At 39.9% G+C, this 20192-nt stretch overlaps 1 protein-coding gene and 1 non-coding gene across 12 annotated transcripts in view; both read right to left on the reverse strand.

Moving 5' to 3' along the window:
* The window catches only part of LOC113163662 (ELKS/Rab6-interacting/CAST family member 1-like), a 95156-nt gene that overhangs the window by 3071 nt on the left and 71893 nt on the right, over nucleotides 1–20192 (reverse strand). For 8 of the 11 annotated variants that reach the window (XM_026362458.1, XM_026362461.1, XM_026362460.1 and 5 more), the window contains 2 exons: nucleotides 15773–15880; nucleotides 11075–11260 (listed from right to left, as the gene is read on the reverse strand). In XM_026362458.1, the coding sequence (XP_026218243.1) occupies nucleotides 11075–11260; nucleotides 15773–15880 (294 nt within the window). Of the gene's footprint in view, nucleotides 1–11074; nucleotides 11261–15466; nucleotides 15545–15772; nucleotides 15881–20192 lie in introns of those variants that run through there. The other 3 variants (XR_003298922.1, XR_003298921.1, XR_003298920.1) reach the window with 1 other exon arrangement.
* trnak-cuu lies at nucleotides 17733–17805 on the reverse strand. Its single transcript has one exon. It is a non-coding gene; the product is annotated as a tRNA-Lys (tRNA).

Genomic DNA, 20192 nt, shown 5'->3' on the forward strand with positions numbered 1-20192 from the left:
AGTTTTAAGCCATGTGTACAAAGCAATGAAGCTCAACCACTCTACTCTTTCCTGTGTGTCTATGTTTGTGTTTGCATGGTTTGGCATAATTTGGCCCATTCTGAAAGCCCCATTAGCATCAGACAGTGGGGAACCATCCCCCACTGCACACATGCAACGACAACTTATACTCTGCTATGTGTTCGCAAGCTTAAACAAACCATTTGCGGGGAGTTGTGAAACCCTTTTTGAGCGTTTCCATTCACGAGAGAAAAAAGAGATTGAAAGAGAGTGATGAGTTTTAAGCACATAGTCCAACTTTTATCACTGTCACCTCCTGGAGCTTTATCTGCTGATCTCTGCACCTTGATTTTGATCATGTCCTCTGCTCAGCATCCCCATCCAGCTCTCTTTTATCGTCATATCTTTCCCACATGTCACATTATGCGTGTTTGCAGGTAATTCAATTTAATTGCTTTGCACGATAGTTGCAATGCCGCACAGAAAACACAGCAGTAAAGATAAGGCTGCAACACCACTGAGTAGAGATAAATAGTTTAGTACGTGCTAGCTGTCTTTTCCTCTCTGACTCACACAGCCTTGACCTACACCACAGAACGGACAGATTAAATGGGTCAGTCACAGAACTAACACCAGAAACTGGATCTAAATATACAGAAAGTGCGATTTACTGTTAAGCTATCAAGATCTAGCACTCCCACGTAAGAAAATGAAACATTGTGCTATACTACTGTTAACATCAGCATTAACTGGTGTTTAGATATTTACAGGATAAATGCGGAAAAGAGCTGACTCATTGAATTTCATAGTGAAGCTGTGTACAGTGTGGCACGGTTGCCACATTCTTAAATCACTGCAATTTAACTAGTAAGTAACATGTTCTCATATCTGATATGAACGATCGCCAATGCTACAAAAACAAGACCATTTTTTTCTCAGAAACTAATCATAATTAAATCCTCTGCAAAGAAAAACGTCCCCAGGTTGCTAAGCAATAATCCTCCTGTCTTGGTCCATTCAATCCAAAGCTCATTTATGGCCTGAAGAAATTAAATATAAACAAGGCTGCACGATACAGTTCCTGGTTATGAGGAATAACTTTGGATGATGTGGTTATAAGCTCCCGTGGTTCACATCTCATGCAATCACAGTGTGTGGCCAGAGAGAAATGTAGATGAAATAATGTAAGTGGGCAGAGAGTTAGTGCTGCCAGATTCCCAAAGGTGTGTGTGTGTTTATGGAATGCATTAGTTTAGGTGTTAGTGAATGTGTGTGTGTGTGATACAGTCGTTTGGGTGTTTGACATGACAGGTGTGTGTGTGAGTGCACAGCGTGAGGTTAAATTGTATGTTGCAAGCTCAAGTTTTGATTTAGTGAGTGACAGAGAGGATTGTGGGAAGAAGAAAGACAGACGAAGTAAAAAAGAAAGATGTGGGAGCGAGAGAGAGAGAGAGAGAGAGAGAAAGAGGGAGAGAGGGTTTGTTGATGATTTTTACTGCAGACATTAAAGCACCATTATCATGATGGATCATTATCTGCCCTATTGCAGGTCCGTGATGCAAGCGCACACACACACACACACACACACACACACACACACACACACACACAGTTGAAGCCTTATCATCGTGCACAAACATGTACATGCACACAAGAGGCGAGATGTTTGTGTGTGTGTGTGTGTGTGTGTGTGTGTGTGTGTACACGTAACCCCATGACTCGCACTGCAGAGCTTGGACCTCTTTGCAGAGGAATGTTAATGTTTTCCGAAGAAACCATAACTCAGCAGAAAGAGATTAACAGAGAGACAGAGCAACGAACAACAAACGGGTAGAGGTGGAGAAAGAGGACAAATATATTATCTAACTGGAGTGCATTAGCCCATCTTTGAGCAGGTCAACTGTGTGCTGCAGACACACATCTTTCAAGCTGCTTGACTGCAGACAGGTGATTGTGAGGCCAGAGGTGTGTTTCCATCAGAAAACTGTCTCTGTCCTCGTCGCTGTGCATTTTAAAAGTCTACCTTCACATTATTTATTTTGAGTTACGAATAATGAACTTCAACACTGTGTTCTCAACAGGTCAGGACTGTCGCACAAACAATAGTAGCTGCTCCTGTGGTTATATTAGGAAAGAAATCCTATTTAATTTAACAAAACATAGCATGAAATTTAAGACATTTTGATAGCCAAGAACATCCACAGAAAGCTAGATCGTAAATGGATCATTCATGCTTTCATTGTGCACTTGAATTTTTTTAAATGTCTCAATGAATTTTTCCATATTTTAATATCTTACTCCATAAATGTGCAACGTAAGAAACTGTAAGCTGAGGTGAAAAGGCTAACTACATGGTAGACTCTAACTTAAGCAGAATGACGTAGGGGAAACAGAGAGTGAGGGTTGGGAACCACACAGAAAGCCTGAATGGCAAACATTGACCTAATATTCCACAGCAATAGCATCAGTCAGGAAGTATAGATACAATCACTGGGGTTTTTAAAGGGCTGCAGACTCAACAGCAGTCCTGAGTGGTGCTATAGAGACACCATTATGAGCAAGAGCAAGGGGATGAAGTGGAATGGGCCTATATAGAGTATTATAATCCCCCTCTCTCTGCTCCTCTCTATTTAAACCATTAACTTCTAACAGCCTTTCTTATACAGTATGCAGGCTGCTTCATAAGTTGGCTGCCCGTACTGCACCAAGCCCAAAGGCTCCTCAGCCATATGACAGAATATGTGTGTGTGTGTGTGTGTGTGTGCGCGCGCTCTGTCACAGTCCAGCACAGTTGCAGTCCAGGCAGCTCAGCTAACGACACAGGCTAACGAGCTGCAGTGGGAATTCAGCTGGAGGACTCGTACCTAGAAGTGCTCCTGGAGGACTGAAAACACGGCACTCCTCTAGCACTAAGAGCTGAGGAAAAAAACAAGGGGGAAGTGTTTTGTGGGCAATTCAACAGCACTTGGTAATTTTATTTTAACTGGTTATTTAATCGGCTAAATTGACTATAGGAACATATTCATATTTACAGGCCCTGCCTCAGGGAGCAGTTAGTTAGTAGACAGAGGTCTAAACACAGCCTCAGATCTGGGGGTTGAGTGCCTTGCTCATAAGCACTCCCCACCCAGCATTTTATTATAGTCTGGGACCTTAAATATATTTGCTCAGTTCTTTAACAGTTACTTTAGTGCCTACTAATGTGAGTTTAGCTGCAGAGGAGCTAGGCTTTAGAGTTTAAACATGGCGCCTATAGTAGAGTAAAAAGCCTTAAATATTTAATTGGCCCTGTAGGAGTAACAATACAAGGCTGGAGTTGCAGTACTAATGGCTGTAGAAATAAACAGCAGGAACAGACACTAGCTTTGACTGTGAAAAGGTGTAACCTCCCAATAGGCCAAACTGAAAAGCAAGTAATGGACGTAATTTAGATTTTTAGGTTTGGTTTACTTATTCAAATGTCAAGAGCCTCAAGCAGCAGTCTGAATAGTTTACTGTAATCCAGACCAAGGTGCACAACCTGTAGAGAGTGATCCAATTTTGGAAGATGAGCACATACAGATGGAAAGTTGGAATCTTTAACTGGATTGTGTATTTATTTTTTGAATGAAATAAAGGAAATTCTATTAAACAAAATTAGAAATTGAGATTTAGCAGTGAAAGGTTCTGAATACTTTCACTGATGTGACTGTAGAGTACAAAAACAGTTTCCTTTTAATATTTTTAGTTTGACTGCGGACAGACAGGAAATTTGAAAATGTACTAGTTATATTAGGTATAATAGGCATTATATAGGTTAATACTTGGTCTCTAATCTGCTGACATTTCACAATATAATTCCACAGGACACCTAATGCCTGTGTGCTTTTGCAATCACCACCACATGTACAATTTAGACTATTTGGTTACATAACACAGTGTATGCATGGCATTGGTACAACTCACATTGTCTCCAATTAATTCTTTCATTGAAATTTGTTAGGCATTAGTAAAAGTCAGAATTAATTTACGGGTGTCATGAAATAAATTCCTCCACCATGGCCATGTGGCAGTAAAAGGAACTTGCTAAAGGAAATGTCTGCAGCAGTAACACAGGAGAAATGTGTGAATCTGGACAAAGGCTGCCATTGTCAACTGAGATTTAAAAGCTTTAGATAGAGACAAGATAAATATAAAAGTGCAGCATGTTTTCCTCAACGTGTTAATTGAAGTTTTTGTCCTTCACCTGTCATCATCACTACTTGTCTTGTCATTAGAGACAACAGAGGAAGGAGAGAAAAAAAAAGAAAGGCAGAGAGTGAAGGTGGATGTGAAAGAATGATAAAAACAGAAATTGCCAGAAAAACTGATGGTAAAATGGAAAATGACCGAAAAGGATTAAAGTGGGAGAAGAAGAAAGATATGAAGATGGAAATCAAGAGGACTGAAAGGACCGAGTGATAACTGGGGACAGAGGGAAAGATCAAGGGAGGAGGGAAAAAAGGACATATATGTGAAAAGAGGCAGACTGGTAAAGCCATTAAGCCTGGATTCAATAAATCTGCAAAAAAACTGCAGTTAGTCTATAATGACCACCAAGCCCAATGTGTGTGTGTGTGTGGCTGTGAAATGGGCACTGAGGGTCGGACTGTCTCTCCTTTTGTCTGTGTTCCTAAATGTATATTTGGTGTGTGTGCGCCTAATGATCATTGAGGACCTCTACGCTGTATTTAGAGAGAAAACAATCATCCTTGGAGCAGGAAGCAGAGCTGCCTAATGAGAGCCTAGAGAGACCCCAGACCACAACGCAGCACAAATGGATGGGTCTGAATCTCTGCGTGACACAGCTGCCAAGCCTCTCTATACATCACCGACTCCTCTTCGCCTCCCCCTGGCTTCCATCCAGTCCACTTAACTAACAGAGATGTTTGTCGAGTCTTTTAAGGCGAGGTGGATGAAGCTGCAAGGCGAACGTGACAGATAAAATGACACAATATTAGAGGATTAAAGAGCCAAGTAGCACTTTAAATCTAGCAGCGCCCAACTAATAAATATTAACCTGTGTGTCACCTGTGAACCTCCTGAGGTACAGCAACAACTGCTAAGCATTAAGAACTGTGTTCACTCTTGTATTTCAAATAAATTTAGTATTACTTGGTACTTGAGGTTTGATTTTCATCCATTTGAAACTGTTTATGTCTTTATTGTCAACACTACTCTGTCACCAAAGACATGCACCACACTTGTAGACAGAACAATAGTTTCACTGGGACACTGTAATACATCCACACAGACTCAAATCAAAATAACAATAATTACACACTTTTTATCATGGGGGATGTTTAAATTCCTCCTACGCGCTGCACACTCTTATCAGCGCTATTGTAATACTGCAGTTACACTCATTATTATCAGTCGTGATGTTTAAATTCCAGCTCCACCTCATCCTGTTTTTGTATCTCCTGTCAATCAAAATTAACCCACTCAGTGACCTTGAAATCGTTAGAGGTCCTCACTCACCGACACACGGTGCAGCCTGCCAGTATGTGAAGAGGGCATTAGTAATACCAACGATATCAGACTACAGAGCTGAAAAAGCAATGATTGTGGGGATTTAAAACCTAAAGGGCTGTAGTTTATATGTAAGAAGAGACAGTTAACTTATACAGCACATGTCATTATGGATCATTTTGTTACATATATCACAATAATTATCTAACCATTCACCTAATGTGCTACGGCCACTCTAACCACTGCTATCTCCATATAATGCCCAATTTATATATGTTTATCTTCTTCATAAAAATTAAATGATAGCTCTTAGGTTTTTATTATATTGAACCAGTTTTATAGTGGTAGTAAGGTATAGCACAGCAGCATGCTGATGTTATTTTCTTACACTGGAAGTTTGTATAAAGTCATCAGAGTCACGTCAGTGGATTTAACAGCTGCCGGGCTCTGGAAACCTATGAAGCCTTGTTGTATAACTGAAAATGCACATAGGCCAAAGAGAAAGTACATATCCCCCTGATCCTCCCTTAGAAGCCTTTTATTTGGACATTACGCTGTAAAAACAATGACATTTGAAGTCTGTAATTGTGTGGTATTTTCCTTCATTACAATGACTTGTAGAGTTGTAAATATGTGGACTGAGTTTTCACTGAGGTTTCTCCAGTTTGAGTTGGCCCAGAAACACTTGCAGTCACTCACTGGGAGCGGTTTTAGTTTTCACAGATAGACAGTCATGGGCTGACAATTCAAACGACATTCATAAGGGCAGCAATATAATATCAGCATCTGCCAATAACACTTAATACATTTCTGTATCCAACATCAAATACACACGAATGCCCAGATATATAGACTAAAATGGCCTTCAGACATTCGCACTCTCTCATACCTAAACTTTAATAGCATTTCCACGTAATTGAACATGTATACATACAGATATGCACGCACACACACACTTAGTACAAGTACACACACCGATACCTTCACACTTCAGGTCAGGGAGAGAGACAGAGGCCAGAGAAAGAGTGAGATTTCCTGTGTGTGTGTGGAAGATTGTAATGCCAGTTCTCTTTAGTGCTCATTAGAGACGTCATTGAGCCATAAAGGTTATTATTATGACTATGGCGCAGAAAACAGCTCTTTTAGTGAAACCTCACTATTGGACGCAGCATCACTTTTGTAGTTCAGCTGAGGTTAAAGGCAGACATGGAAACAAACACATGAACATGAAACAGACTTCAGCAAATCCATCTTTTCATAACTGGCCTTTTGCTAACAGCTCACTGCTGGGCTCCACGCTGCTTTAGCGATTTAGCTGAGACAACCAAATTCAACATTACTCTGGAGCCTTTGGTAAAATTTGTTTACAATAAATGACTTAAATATTTAAATGTCTGTATTTTATCCTCTTTAACCTAAAGAAATGTTAATATTTCAGTGGAAATGAATATTGAATAGGTTTAAAAATTACTTAAAGGGCGACTTCACCTCCATTCTACTTTGTGGAGAATGCATATAAATGATATTTAATTCCCCTTTGCCTTCTGTAAAGTAGGATATCGCCCTAAATATCTTGTGAAAACCCCTCCAGATGATCACTTCAACAATGTCATCTGGAGGTGTGCTGGAGGAGTCAAAAGGTGAGGCCCGGTGTTAAAGGAGACTTCAAGGAGAGATATTTTAAGATAGGGACATCAGAGGGAAGTCATCTTCTATGTTTTTGCCACAAATGCTTTTGTCCTGTCACATTTGCTGTAGAAATAACCCAGAAATATCAGATAAAACTCCACTTTCACTTTGAAATCTCAGGCACACCTTATTTTTGCTGCAAAAAGCTGTGTCAACTCCATCTAGAATAATGCGATCTGTAACCACCGAAGCTCCTTTCTTGCTCTAGGAGGTGTCCAGTTTATAAATCCTGAAGATTAAGTTGTTCTCACTCACCATCCTCTCTAACATTTGAGCCAGGCTTCTTTGTTGGCTTCCTCATAAAATGTTTCAGCTGGTGAAACCTTACAGAAGCACACTGTCAGGTACACAAGCCTCCAGTGGGCATTCATTACTGTAGGGGATTTGGGAATTGTAGTTTTCCATTTGTGTGTTTGTGCCCGCGTCTATGTGTGTTTTACATGCTATTTTAGTATGATCCTAATGGCTTTACAGAGTGCCAGGCATTTTAACAGAGCCAGGGAGAGGCTTGTAAAACACACACACACTCACCACAAGACAGAGAAAAGAAGCTGGCACACTGGAACATGGTGGTCTGGAGGGAGTCTGTGTGCGAGTGTGTGTGTGCATTAAGAGGGTCAGTCAGGGTGATGGTCGCACATGATGAAGGAAAACGAGAAACACGGGCCTGAATGAAAGACTGGCAGTGTGTGTCGGCGATTGTGTGTAGGCAGGGTCGGGGTCTAAAGCAGACACATGGCGCCAAGTGGCACTGCATTAGCATGGGTGGGTTTGGATGGAGAGAAGGAAGGAGAGGCAGAAAGATTCGCACTGTGATGTTGTTAAGGGAAACATCTCAGCAAAAACAGTGAAAAAACACGACTAATGAGTATTTTTAAATCTCAACACATCTCACACATACACTGACATGAAGCAAGTGGGAGTAAAGGGCAGTGGTGATGGAGCTACTTTGGAGGAGAAAAATAAGGGAACGGACAGATGTGCTGTTCAGGGGGAAAAAACCTAAGCCCTGAAGAAAGAAGAAAGATGAGAGAGAGTGAGAAGATGAAGAGGGTGGAGAGTAACTCAAGAGTTGAGGGAGTTGTCAGCCAAAAATCTAAAACCTTAAACAAAACAAGTTGGTTTATTTGTTGCTCTGCAATCATTGTAATTAACAGTTTTTATCAATGCCAACTTTTACCAAACAATTAAATAGACATTCAGCAAACACGTTTTAGCTATATCGCTAATTTTGTATTACCTGAGTCCTGATACTCCTCAGACAATGACAACAATGAGCCAAGTAAACATGACAGTGAAGGAGCAGCAAGTGTTTAGTGTCTCAAACCAAAACTGATCAACTGGGTAAATCCCATACAGTTACATATAGGTATATATGTTAGGTGCGTTTGCTGTGACTCATTCATACTTTCCATTTCCTTCCTCTCCACCTTTCCACAGATCTATAGTCACACTACTAACATGCATGCTTCCCATCATACTACAATTGGGAATGCGTACATGGCACCTTCCTTACATATGCACTTTAAAACATAAAAGCAACTCTGGACTGTAGCTACAGCGAGAAGAAGTGCTGCTTTGGTTGTATTTGACTAAAAAAACATGTAAAATGTAAGCTTCACATGAACAGCGCCAGAGATACTGAAATAATCAGTACATACCTTCAGTACATGAGCTGCTAATTTACTTCTCTGGTACATGCACAATCAGTGCACCGGAGCTGCAGATTTCCTATTTTATACTGTCCAGACCCTTACGGACTTTAGAGGCGACAAAATGTATGTCACGGATACAATAGCAGACTCACAACTGACTGACTGAGCTCATCAGTTGTGCTGCATATGTTCGCTTACACATTTCGAGATTCCAGTTAAAATGAGAAAAATAACAGCATTGGTCGTATGGCTGTAAATGTTTCAGTCTAATCTACACAATAGACCTCTGCCTGACAGTAAAGTGTGGGACTATTAGAACTGTTTTTTATTTTTTTGTTTTACAGGCACAAACGACAATATGTAAGAATAAGAAGATTCAGTATGTTGTATACTGCATGTAGCCTGCATGTTGCAACTGCATTATTTCATGCTAGGACAATTTAACTTTTATAACAGCAAAGGCAGACAAAATGTTTTCTTATAGTCTAACTCAGATACATGCAAGTTTAATCCCATTAATGAAATTAATGTCTGGAAAGCCTGAAAAACAATCACTCAAAACATAGAATCACAGCAGGAAAGTAGTTAAGAGTACTTTAACTGTGACTTGGCTGAGGCTGCACACGCAATTTGTTTTAAATGTTGTCTTTAATATTTTAAAATGTTTTTTAAAGATATAAAGTATGAATAAAATACTGCAGGCTACTCAGGCCGTCTGAAAGCATTCAATCTTGTTAGATAAGCTTTCACAGCTGCCCACAGAATCAGTTTTAATTCAGAGTATGTTTTTCTTTTCAAAATGTGGAACCCCTGGCCACTGGACCGCATAATACTGTCTGCATTTTTTCTTGAATAGAGGGTGATGATGAAAAATACGTATATTAATTGTTTGTCCATATAAGTCACCAAGGACATTTATCTGTTCCTTTCATGTACACAGTGATTAAATGACAACTTAATTATCTGTATTCAAAGTTTATTTAAAGTGACACCATACCATATCTGTAGCACTCATGGTAAACAGAGACATTTCCCAGAATTAAGACATACAATAGGGCTTTCATGAGGACTGTAGGAAACTAGTCCTGCTGTACACTAACCACACACTCTGTCACATAGTCCTGCGAGTCTGTGTCTAGAGTTACAGTTTTTCAATGTATACCACATGTAGCGACCGTGTATTCCCTGATATGTTTTCAATATGGGGAAAAGAAAAGGACATAGAAAGAGACAGGCCAAAAACATTTTTTAAATTTAATTATATACTGTTTATATTCAATATCTGAATATACAACTGGTTACCATGACAATGCGGCTAAATTGAGGGGAACAGATTAGCCAATGTTGCATCAACTTTCCCCAAGCCTCACCTTCTTTCTCTATCCTCGTTTCCCTTTTCTTTCCTCACCTCCCTCTTTCAACAGTAAAATAAAATAAGTACACCTCTCTCTCTCCTCCCAGCTCTGTCTATGAACCAAGCGTCCTCCTGCTGCCAAAAGCTTGAAGCTGAGTTTACTCCCTATAAAAGAAAATGTCTGAAACAGTATTTGTTCCACAGCCAGGCGCTTGTCGTCAGGTGACACGCTGGAGTAAATCTTTTCAATAATGTCAAACGCAGCGCCAAAAACCTGCCAGGCTGACCAGTGTGTGCCCTACTCATTGACACACACCCACGCAGCAAGAACAAACTCACACACATCATTATTTGCAGAATATGAACAAGCAAGCACGCAGAAACACATGCTCCATGGCTAGTTTTGGAAATTGATAAACGAGGAGCGACAAAATGTCCTCACTTTTACCACATTCACAAAAAATACTACGTTCCCTCTCTGTCTGTCTTGCAGACAAACGTGCCCTTTTGTAACCGAGGAGTGAGGACTGACAAATGTTTTCACTTGCACGATTTTTTTCCTCATCTATCAGAAAAACACACCAGTCTTTCTACAGTGTACAGTTGTGAGAACATTTAATAGCCTAATGCTCTACCACTATCCACTAAGAGGTCTGTGATATAAATGTAATCACCTCCCAAGTTAGTGGAGCTTAAGGACGAACAACAACAAACAAAGTTCTTTTTCGTGCTGTTGCTTAGTGTCCAGAGATGCTATAAGGTTTTGTGGTATGTATTTATAACCTGTCTCTATACAATGTGTGAGTGCATCCAACAAGAGGGCAGCAGCAGTGACCATGAACTGGTCTGGTAAACAACAGTATCACAGTAAAATAAATGCTCCTACCTGCTCATGTGTCATGCTGTGCAGCTGAGTATGCCAGGAGGCGGGGTCAGTGCGGTGATAGGCCGGGGGCGGGGCGAAGTCCTGCAATATGATTGGGTCTCGCTCCTGACACAGTGAAGTCAGGTGACTGATGTACAGCTTCAGTTTACTGCGATTCTGATGGAGATCCAGGAGAGGAGAGAGAATCTGAAGGCAGAAAGGATGGACAGAAAATCTTATTGATTTGTATTTTACTGTGCAGACAATATAAAAACAGTTCTGCACATGATAAATGTTTTAGGGATTTTGCAGGAACACAACTCACAAACAAACAGCTGGGCATGCCAATACACATAGAACCACATTCAACCATAAAGAATGAGAAAATGAGGCAGACTGAGAGGGTGAATGATGATAGTTGTAGATTAGAAGTAGATAAAATATGATCTGCACACTGTATTAAAGTGTAAAAAACTTTAAATCATGCACCTTTTTCTTTTTCCAAACTTTTACAGTATGAGTTAAAAAAACATCTGCTCTTTAAACAACGGGGATTATGCCTGCACTGCATCAATTACAGAAGATACACAACAAAAAAGCTAACTACTTTGATGGAAAAAGGAGAGAAGCACTGCTCAAAGCTCAATCCCTCAATTAAAAACAATATTTGTGTCAGAGTAGCCATGATAAATGTGTCTGTGCATGTGTGGGAATGTGGCTAAAACTAGTTAAGGATATAGATTTTAAGGATACAAGACAAGACCCCCCAGGAGACACACTCACAAACACCCACAGATAACACATACAGACACACAGTATTGTCTTTGGGGAATAGCAGGTTAAGTGCAGAGGAACCATGCTAAGAGGGCTGTTAGTGTGTGTGAGTGTGTGTGTGTGTGTGTGTGTGTGTGTGTGTGTTGATAAAGTATATTTAATTCCACCAGAGTCTCTCTACACCCTCCATGCTCATCGTCACTCAGCACACACATGCTCACGAGTTTCGACGGCAGGATCCTTTCACTCATCACAGTAACATCATTCTCTGCCTCTATCTTTTCCTCAGCTCTCTAAGCTGTTTATCTCTTCGCCATTTAGATAGCAGAACTGCAAATATTCATGTGGTGTTTTGTCTCAGATTTTGACACAAGTTTTATTCGTGATGCATTTCTGTCCACACACAACATGTTGTTACACTGAGTCTCTGGAGTATTCACCATTTATTATTCAATACCTGAATATGTTTGGCCAAACATACATAAGTGTGGGTGGTTGTGTAGAAATAAGAAAACTCTCTTGTTGCACTCTTGTCTCTAGCAGCATTGGTGCACCAATGAAAGCTGACAGTAAATCAAAGAAACCGTCACTTCTGATTCAGACTTCTTATTTACTGTGACTCTCCACTGATGTGTTTGTAAGTGGCTCACACACCTTTCTTGCTCATTTCTCACTCAAACACATAAATCTGCACATAATGTACAGTACACTGTGTCCAAGTCCACAAATACACACACACACACCACACACTCATATGGGGTAAATAGCTCTAGTTATAGTATTTTCCAGAGAGGGCCTTCCAGTAGGTTACAGTCCATTACAAAATACATTACTGAACATTTCCCTCTGGAGAGGAGAGGGAGGTAATATGATGGAGTTAAAGGCCTCAGAGACCATACACATTCTACAATTCCAACCATGTCTGTTACTGTATCGGTTGATGTATGTTAGTAATGGCAATACAACGAGAACATTATCTCCAAGATAGTTGTGCAATATGACAACATGTGATCATGTCTCTCAATATCTGGCTTCACTGTTCTGAAAACATGCTCAACATATGTGCAACATCTGTTCTTGCACCCTTTCTAATCCACACTTTTCTGTCCAATGGCTTAAAAAAAAAAAAAAAAATCACTGTCCACACTTTCCAGACCTGCAGCAGCGCTTTGTGCATCCAATATAAGACAAATGAGAAACAGACACAATGGAAGGAATGATGGCACTATAAGGAAGACATCTAGAGAGGAATAACAACTCCACGGCTATCTTTCTCAGTAACTAAAAATAAGACTATAATAATAATGATGATGTGAAATATGAAAACAGAAACCTCTGCAGGTCAGAAGGTCTCGGGATTTACAGATTTTATTAAGGTGTACAATATGTAAGTGTGTCGTGGCGTAGGCAGTGTGTGTTTGAATGAATCCACAGTGTTTTCCAATGTCTCAGTGTACTATGAAACAGTCCCAGAGGAGACATACATTTATACAGCACTGTGTGTGTCAGAGTGGGTGCGCTTGTGCCTCTTTATTAGCCTCCCATGCCTGCCTACCAGATTCTTATTCAACTATGAAACAACTCTAAAGAGAGACATTCAGCTGGCCTTACTTACCGACTGCATTAAAAAAAAAAAATCTAAGGCCACATGATACGGTGAAAATCAGGATTTTTATTTCCCTACAGGTCTCTCTGCAACACATGCACAGGAGCACATACACACTACTTGATCAGACATATGATTGATAGAGGAAAGACGATTTCAGTGCACAGGAGCACACTGTCTCTGCAAGGGGTCATAGCTGATGACCAACTAGGCTCCTCCATCTCTTTAACATCTAGAATTGCCCTCTACAAAATCAGAAAGATCAGACCCTACCTTTCTGAATATACTATCCATGTCTTCATACCCTGTTGTGTCTTCTGCAATACCCTATTAACAGGATTGCCAACAATTCACCTACAGACTCAACTCAACAGCACCTTCCTTTCTAAACAGTCAAAAAAACACCGGGCCACAATTGTACAAACAAAACAAGGTGAAGAATGTTTCAAATATTCAGTATTAGTAGTGGAGTATTTGCTGCACTTACTTAATTGTTATTATCAATGACTATGGGAATATTTGAGCAGGATATTTTCCTCATAAGCCCTGTATCACATTAAATATTTATTCTGAAGACAGACATTGCTTCCAGTCTTCTATGTGGGGTTAAAAAAATTGATTTATGAATAAATAACCACAGCACTAATAAACAAAGTCAATTATGTAATTTATGTAACACTAAACAACAAATAAAAAAGAAACAGAAGCATTAAAATTCACATAACCGAATCACAACCATTGAATTATACCTGTTTTCCTGACTTTTTAACTGATGAATCTAATAACCAAGTGTGTTAAAAATGCACAATGCCATAAAAATCTTTTCAACAATACCGTGTGTGAGAGCAGACAGCTCTGCTGTGTTTCTCTGCATTCAATTCTGCCACTGTAGTAGAAAATTCCCTTATACAGAGCGACACAATTACTCTCTGTTTGAATGTAATGTGCTATGGCGAATTACCCACGGTACACACCACAGTGTGCTTACACATGTGTGTGTGTGTATATGCGTGCAGCTGTTTGTATGTACAGAAAGTAAAGTCGTGTGAGTGCTGGCTAGCCTGTATCTCTCAGCAGGGAGGTGCTACCGCTAATTAATAACCAGGGTCAAACTTAGATCCACTGGTGAACCTTTGGGCTTTTAGCATCCCAACGGGAAATCCCACTGGAGGAACTGGGCTGCGCTAAAAGCAGCATGTGCTTCTCATTTGTGGTGCAGCCTCCAGTGTCCTGTCAGTAGATCAGACAATACATACAGTACACGCATTCCTATTTATTAACACAATACATGTATAGGAACAAATTAAAGACATTATCAGATTAATCCACTAGAATCAACACACTATATTTTCCAATAAAAAGGTTAATTTGCAAGAGTAAAAAGCGAATGTGATGTGCTAATATTGCTGGACCCAAATGCTGTCATGCATGTGTGATTAATGACCTTTGGGCCTTAAAAACATAGCTTGTGTAATTAAAAACAGTACAAGGGAAGGTTAAGGAAAAAACTTCCTTTTCATAATTCTTACAAACACCTAAAACATTTTTCCTACAAATATTTAATGACTTTACAAAGTTTTCCGAAAGCATTTAATAAGAAAATAATGTCATACGCCGACAGATGAATATACACAAGATGCCAAAAGGAAGAAAAAAATGTTTGGATGAAGAAAGACGATGGGAAAAAATACAGATGTTAAGATGGATCGTGGTTAAAGTCGAAGAATATAAAGTCCTTCAGGAAGTGGAAAAATTATTAGAATATTACAATGAATGGAAAGGAATGTGGCAGCCCACATGCGAGAGTGATAAATTGAAAGGCGGAAGAAGAGTTTCAAGACTGAATAAAGATAATATAACAAAATAGAAAGAAACTAATGAAATGAAAAATGACATGAAAACAACAAAAGAAGTGAAATGACACGTGAACAGACTGTGAACTGATGAATTTAGCAAACATCAGAAAAATGAAAGATGAGTCGCACGAGGAGAACATCCAAATGTGATTGGATCCAGACAAAGAAGATGCTCACCCTTCTGTACAAAATGGTGGACCGAGGGAGAGAAATAGGGAATGTGATTGGCTAGGCCCATATGCCCTCCTCATCATCCTGTTGGTTAGTTCAGTCCAAAAGCAGTGCGAGTTCAGAGAAAGCAAGTTAGTTCAGTAACATGAAAATTACTGACACGAATAGTAAAGTCGGCTTATTGTTAATATAGATGTGGGTAAGTCTAGAAATTTAATTTTAGAGCATGCATTCATCTACATAAGAGTGATAATATCACACTGAAGGGTCATGTTTGTTTCAAATGGAGGTCTTTTCAGACAGTGGTCTTACCTGGTCTGGGGAGGGCTTGTGATTGTTGGGCTGCTCTAAGTTTGGAGACGAGACCTTTAGGTGGTCGTCCTCATAGTTGTCTGCCATAAGCTTCATCCGGTTTTGAGTCTACAGAGCGAGAAGAAAAGTAACAGTCAATAATTAGATCTCTTCAATATCTCAAACCAAAGGTGGAGAAATGTTTTTTTTAGTGATTCAGCAACAGCAAATAATGTTCCTGTTCCTGAGACAACACAAATCAAAAAATGCATGTGTGTGTGTGATAAGATGAAAGCCTTAGCCTTGAATTCCTCCAGGAGTTAATTTGCAGAGAGGAAGAAGAGAAGAACGTTTTGGATGACTGCCATGAACTATGCCTTCGCAAACACACACTTAGTGAGTGTGTGTGTGTGCACAACAGACGAACAGTGAGAGAAAGAAAGACAGAGACACAGCAAGAAAAAGCCAATATTAGTGTGTGTGTGTGTTTCAGTTCTAAATGCTAGAATGGTTCTGCTTGTATGTAACGACAGCAATAAAGAACACAAGCATTTTGTACACATACGTCTGTGCACAAACACACACTCACACCTCTCCACTTGCCACCTGTTGTGTAGCTTAACCGGTGCAAAACCCCCTAACAGGATAGTAGACTCTCAGCTCACAGAGAGATTCATAGAGACTGTAGAGAATGAGCCAACACATATAAACAGGTGTTTCTGATGTTTAAACACATTCATACACATATTTTTGTCCTTTTGTCTTATTTATTCTCTCCCTTTCTTTTCTCCATTATTACTTTGCTTTTCTCCCCAATGCCCTCTATTCCTTCATCATTCCTGCTCTTCTCTCTTGCTGCTTGATCTGCTTCACAAGTTACAGTTGTACATCAGGCTTTACAGTAGGCCTGGAAAGACAGAGGGAGTGAGAGAGAGAGGGAGAAAGTAAAGGAGGGAGGCAGTCTAAATCTGTCAGTCTTGTACAATCTAAATCCCCTTAGCCTCTCACTGAGCCCTGCAAGGAACCGGGGCTTAAGCGGGCCAGACTGAGGTTTTGTGTGCATGTGTGTGTGTTTGACAGAGACTGAAGGAAAGATGTGAATGGCAACTTTTATATGTGAACAGGAGATAGCACTGCTAAAAATGTGTTTCAGTGTGTCTGAGGGGCTGTATAAGCTTATGTCTATATGCATAAGTCAAGTTGAAGAGAGCCTCCCCTGGCGTGTACACACACATTATTCATTTCCTTTTTTAAAGACAGCTTTAAAATAAACACACATACATTTAAAACAAACGTTGAGGGTAAACAGTTCATCATGAAACCACATGAGCACAGAATCTGAAGTCCCCACTGGACCTGTGGACACACACACACACACACACACAGTGGAGTGATGTTTATTAGTCTGTGTTTGTCTCTTCCTCTCCTCTCCACAACGTCCTTCAGCACGTAAACCACAACCACTTAAATTATTTATCCACTATCTATTCCACATATTATTTGAACCCATAACGTTTTTTCTTGCACATTCTTATCGTTATGTTTCTTCCTCACCAATATTGCAGGACTGAGGTCTTTGACACTGTCAAAACAAAAACGTATCCATCCAATGTGGGGTGTGAAGCCACGACCCTGACATTAAGAGTCTCATGATCTACCGACTGAGCTAGCCAGGCTGCAGGATCACATTTCCAGTCCTGGACACACTCTTTGCAACTTCACCTTCACACTTTACCAACTTGAAATATGTAGGACGTTATGTGTTGATCACTAATGTTGTCATCTAATTGCGTTTAAAGGAGCAGTAAGAGCTTTAAATAATTACCTTTATTGGGGATGGGGGATCTGGGTCATTCAACATTCACTCATGTGCCTATTTTTAGCTCCACTGTGACTGTTCTGTAACACATGACCTCCAGCTCACTGAACTGTTAACACAGGTGGCTTTGTGGCTGATACACCAGAAGCTCCAAAACAACATCGCCCAACGTGGGGCTCGAACCCACGACCCTGAGATTAAGAGTCTCATGCTCTACCGACTGAGCTAGCCGGGCTATCTGTTGGACACTTGCTCCTATTCTTGTCCCACACTTTCTTTTATCCCTGGGTCTATTTTACTCTTTTTATCTCCCTGTCCTGCTACATCCCACTCTTCCATTTCTACACGCTTCTCTTTGGCTATTTTGGCTTTGACTGACGGACATATGAGAAACACAGTAATGAATAAAGAACTGAATAAAAGCATCTGCTGAAAGAAAATGTTATTTTAGGTCCAGAATTCACCTACCCTTCACTATGTACCTTCTTTCTTTTGCCTCATCTCAGAGCTTTTTGTTTCTAAATAAATCTCCACTTTTCATTCTTCCTGGTTTTATCTCTTAGCTCTCTCTCTCACACACGCAGTATTTTATGATTAACACAGTGTATTTTATTTTATTTTCTCCCCCTCTCTCATTTTCTCTCCCTCTTGACTTTTGAGCTCCTTATAATGACCTTGTATCCATGACTAATTCGCTCTCTTGCTCTCTTCCTCTCTTCCTCCCTCCTCTCTGCAACATGTCCTTAGTTTCATGTTTCCTTCCAGTCTCCTTTTCTCATCGTTTAGTTATTTCTTTTCTGTTTTTGTTCTTTTTTCACAGCTTTATTTTTACCTACCACTTTATTTTGATTTCAACCAGTGGGCTATAATCCATTCTTAAATTTAAACCTATAAATTTGGTACATAACATCCAAAATGGTGCAGAAAAATCATTCACTACATACAAATCTGCTAGTAAAAGTAAATAAAGCAAGGTTTTGTCAACATTTGACTCACAATTGTGTAGTTAACTAAGCCATTTTAACATTCCTGACCTCAGAGGGAACACACTGGAGGAAGCTACAGAAACTTGTTAGCTGTCTATCACCATCCATTTTAATTTAAGCCTCTGTTGGAGTATAAACGTCTCCACACACATGCAGACAGAGGAGCTCTTGGTCCAACTGTACTGTCTTGTTAGTGACCAAGCTAACAAGCTCGCTAACTGCTTCTTAAGTTAGTTAGTAAGCTTGTTAGAAACCTAGTTAATTGACTTGGAGAGATTTCCCACTGGACAATCTGAGAATGAAGTGGGAGGGAGGCAGTGAGAAAACGAAAAGAATCTGAGATGCTGTTACTTACTAAAGGTAACATGGAGTAGTTACTTTGCACAGTAGTTAATTTAATAAGTCTAATTTGTCCTCTGTCTATGTCTACACAAATTAACCACCTAAAACATTTAATTATAGATGGAGAATGAAGATAAAAAGGAGGTGGTGGAGAGAAACTAATGGAAGATGTAGATGCAGGGTGAAGGTGAGAGGAAAAGCGGGAAAGAAAAGAACGAAAGTAAAGGAAGAAATTAAAGCCCTCCTCAAATCCTCCTCTCTCTGTCCTGTTCTAATTTTCTTCTCTGGCCTCTTTTTACTTCTTCCCCTCTTCTAATTGTCAGGAATGCTGACCTCAGCTCACTTGCTCCCGTGCCAACTCTTTCTCACTTAATCTAATCATCAAACCATTATTTCACTCCTGCACCTCCTTCATTGTTCTCCTCTCCTCTCTCCACCCTTGCTGCAGGTCTGCTGTAATGTGCTGACAATGGACAGAATGAGAAACAAATGAACACAGAGTGAATAGCGGGTAGGGGTGAAGGGGGGACTGCTGAGTCATGCTTTGAAGGAAATTATTTCATCGTGATAAGGCTCTGGGGAATATTAGATTAAATTATTGTTTCATCTATTCCTCCAGTGGTGAAAGAAGAACTTTTGTTGATATCTGTGCAATTATCAATAATGCAAAGTTGCTGAGTCATGGATTGACAAGAACTATCCCATCAAGATAAAAAATTTGATTTTATTTCTTCTTGTTTCTCTGTCAAAAACACAAAGTTGTTGATAAGTTGGAAAATTGCAAACAACAATGAAAAGTGTCTGTGTTGATTGCTGAGTGGAATTATTTCATTGCGACTCTGTGAATAAATAAATCAGATTACACGCAACATTTTGCCATATTTGTCAAGTAACAATAGAGGTCAGAGATATTTATAAAACAAATAATGTCAAATGGCTGTGTGTGTAAAGTGAGACAGACAAACTAACTGCCTCACTCACACATTGAAAGGAGGTCTGTATAATGACGTAATGCGTTTCTGCAATATCATTCAGGACTACAAAAGCATCATCTTACAGAACTTTCCAAAGCCACAGAGACAAGGTCAAATGCCCATATTACAGCCTGACAGCCAAACAGGTGGGGAGGCCACAGACACACAAACACATCACCACCTGTAAATGTTAACCACGAGTGTTTCCGGATGGGGTGTTGGCATATTTCTCTTGTTCCATTTCATAAACTGTTACAACCACTCTCTTGTCTTCTGCTTCTAATACGCACTTCACCACAACTTCCTTTTTATTGTGGGTT

This window comes from Anabas testudineus, chromosome 23 (genome assembly GCF_900324465.2).
Source record: "Anabas testudineus chromosome 23, fAnaTes1.2, whole genome shotgun sequence".
In the NCBI taxonomy this organism is placed as follows: Eukaryota; Metazoa; Chordata; class Actinopteri; order Anabantiformes; family Anabantidae; genus Anabas; species Anabas testudineus.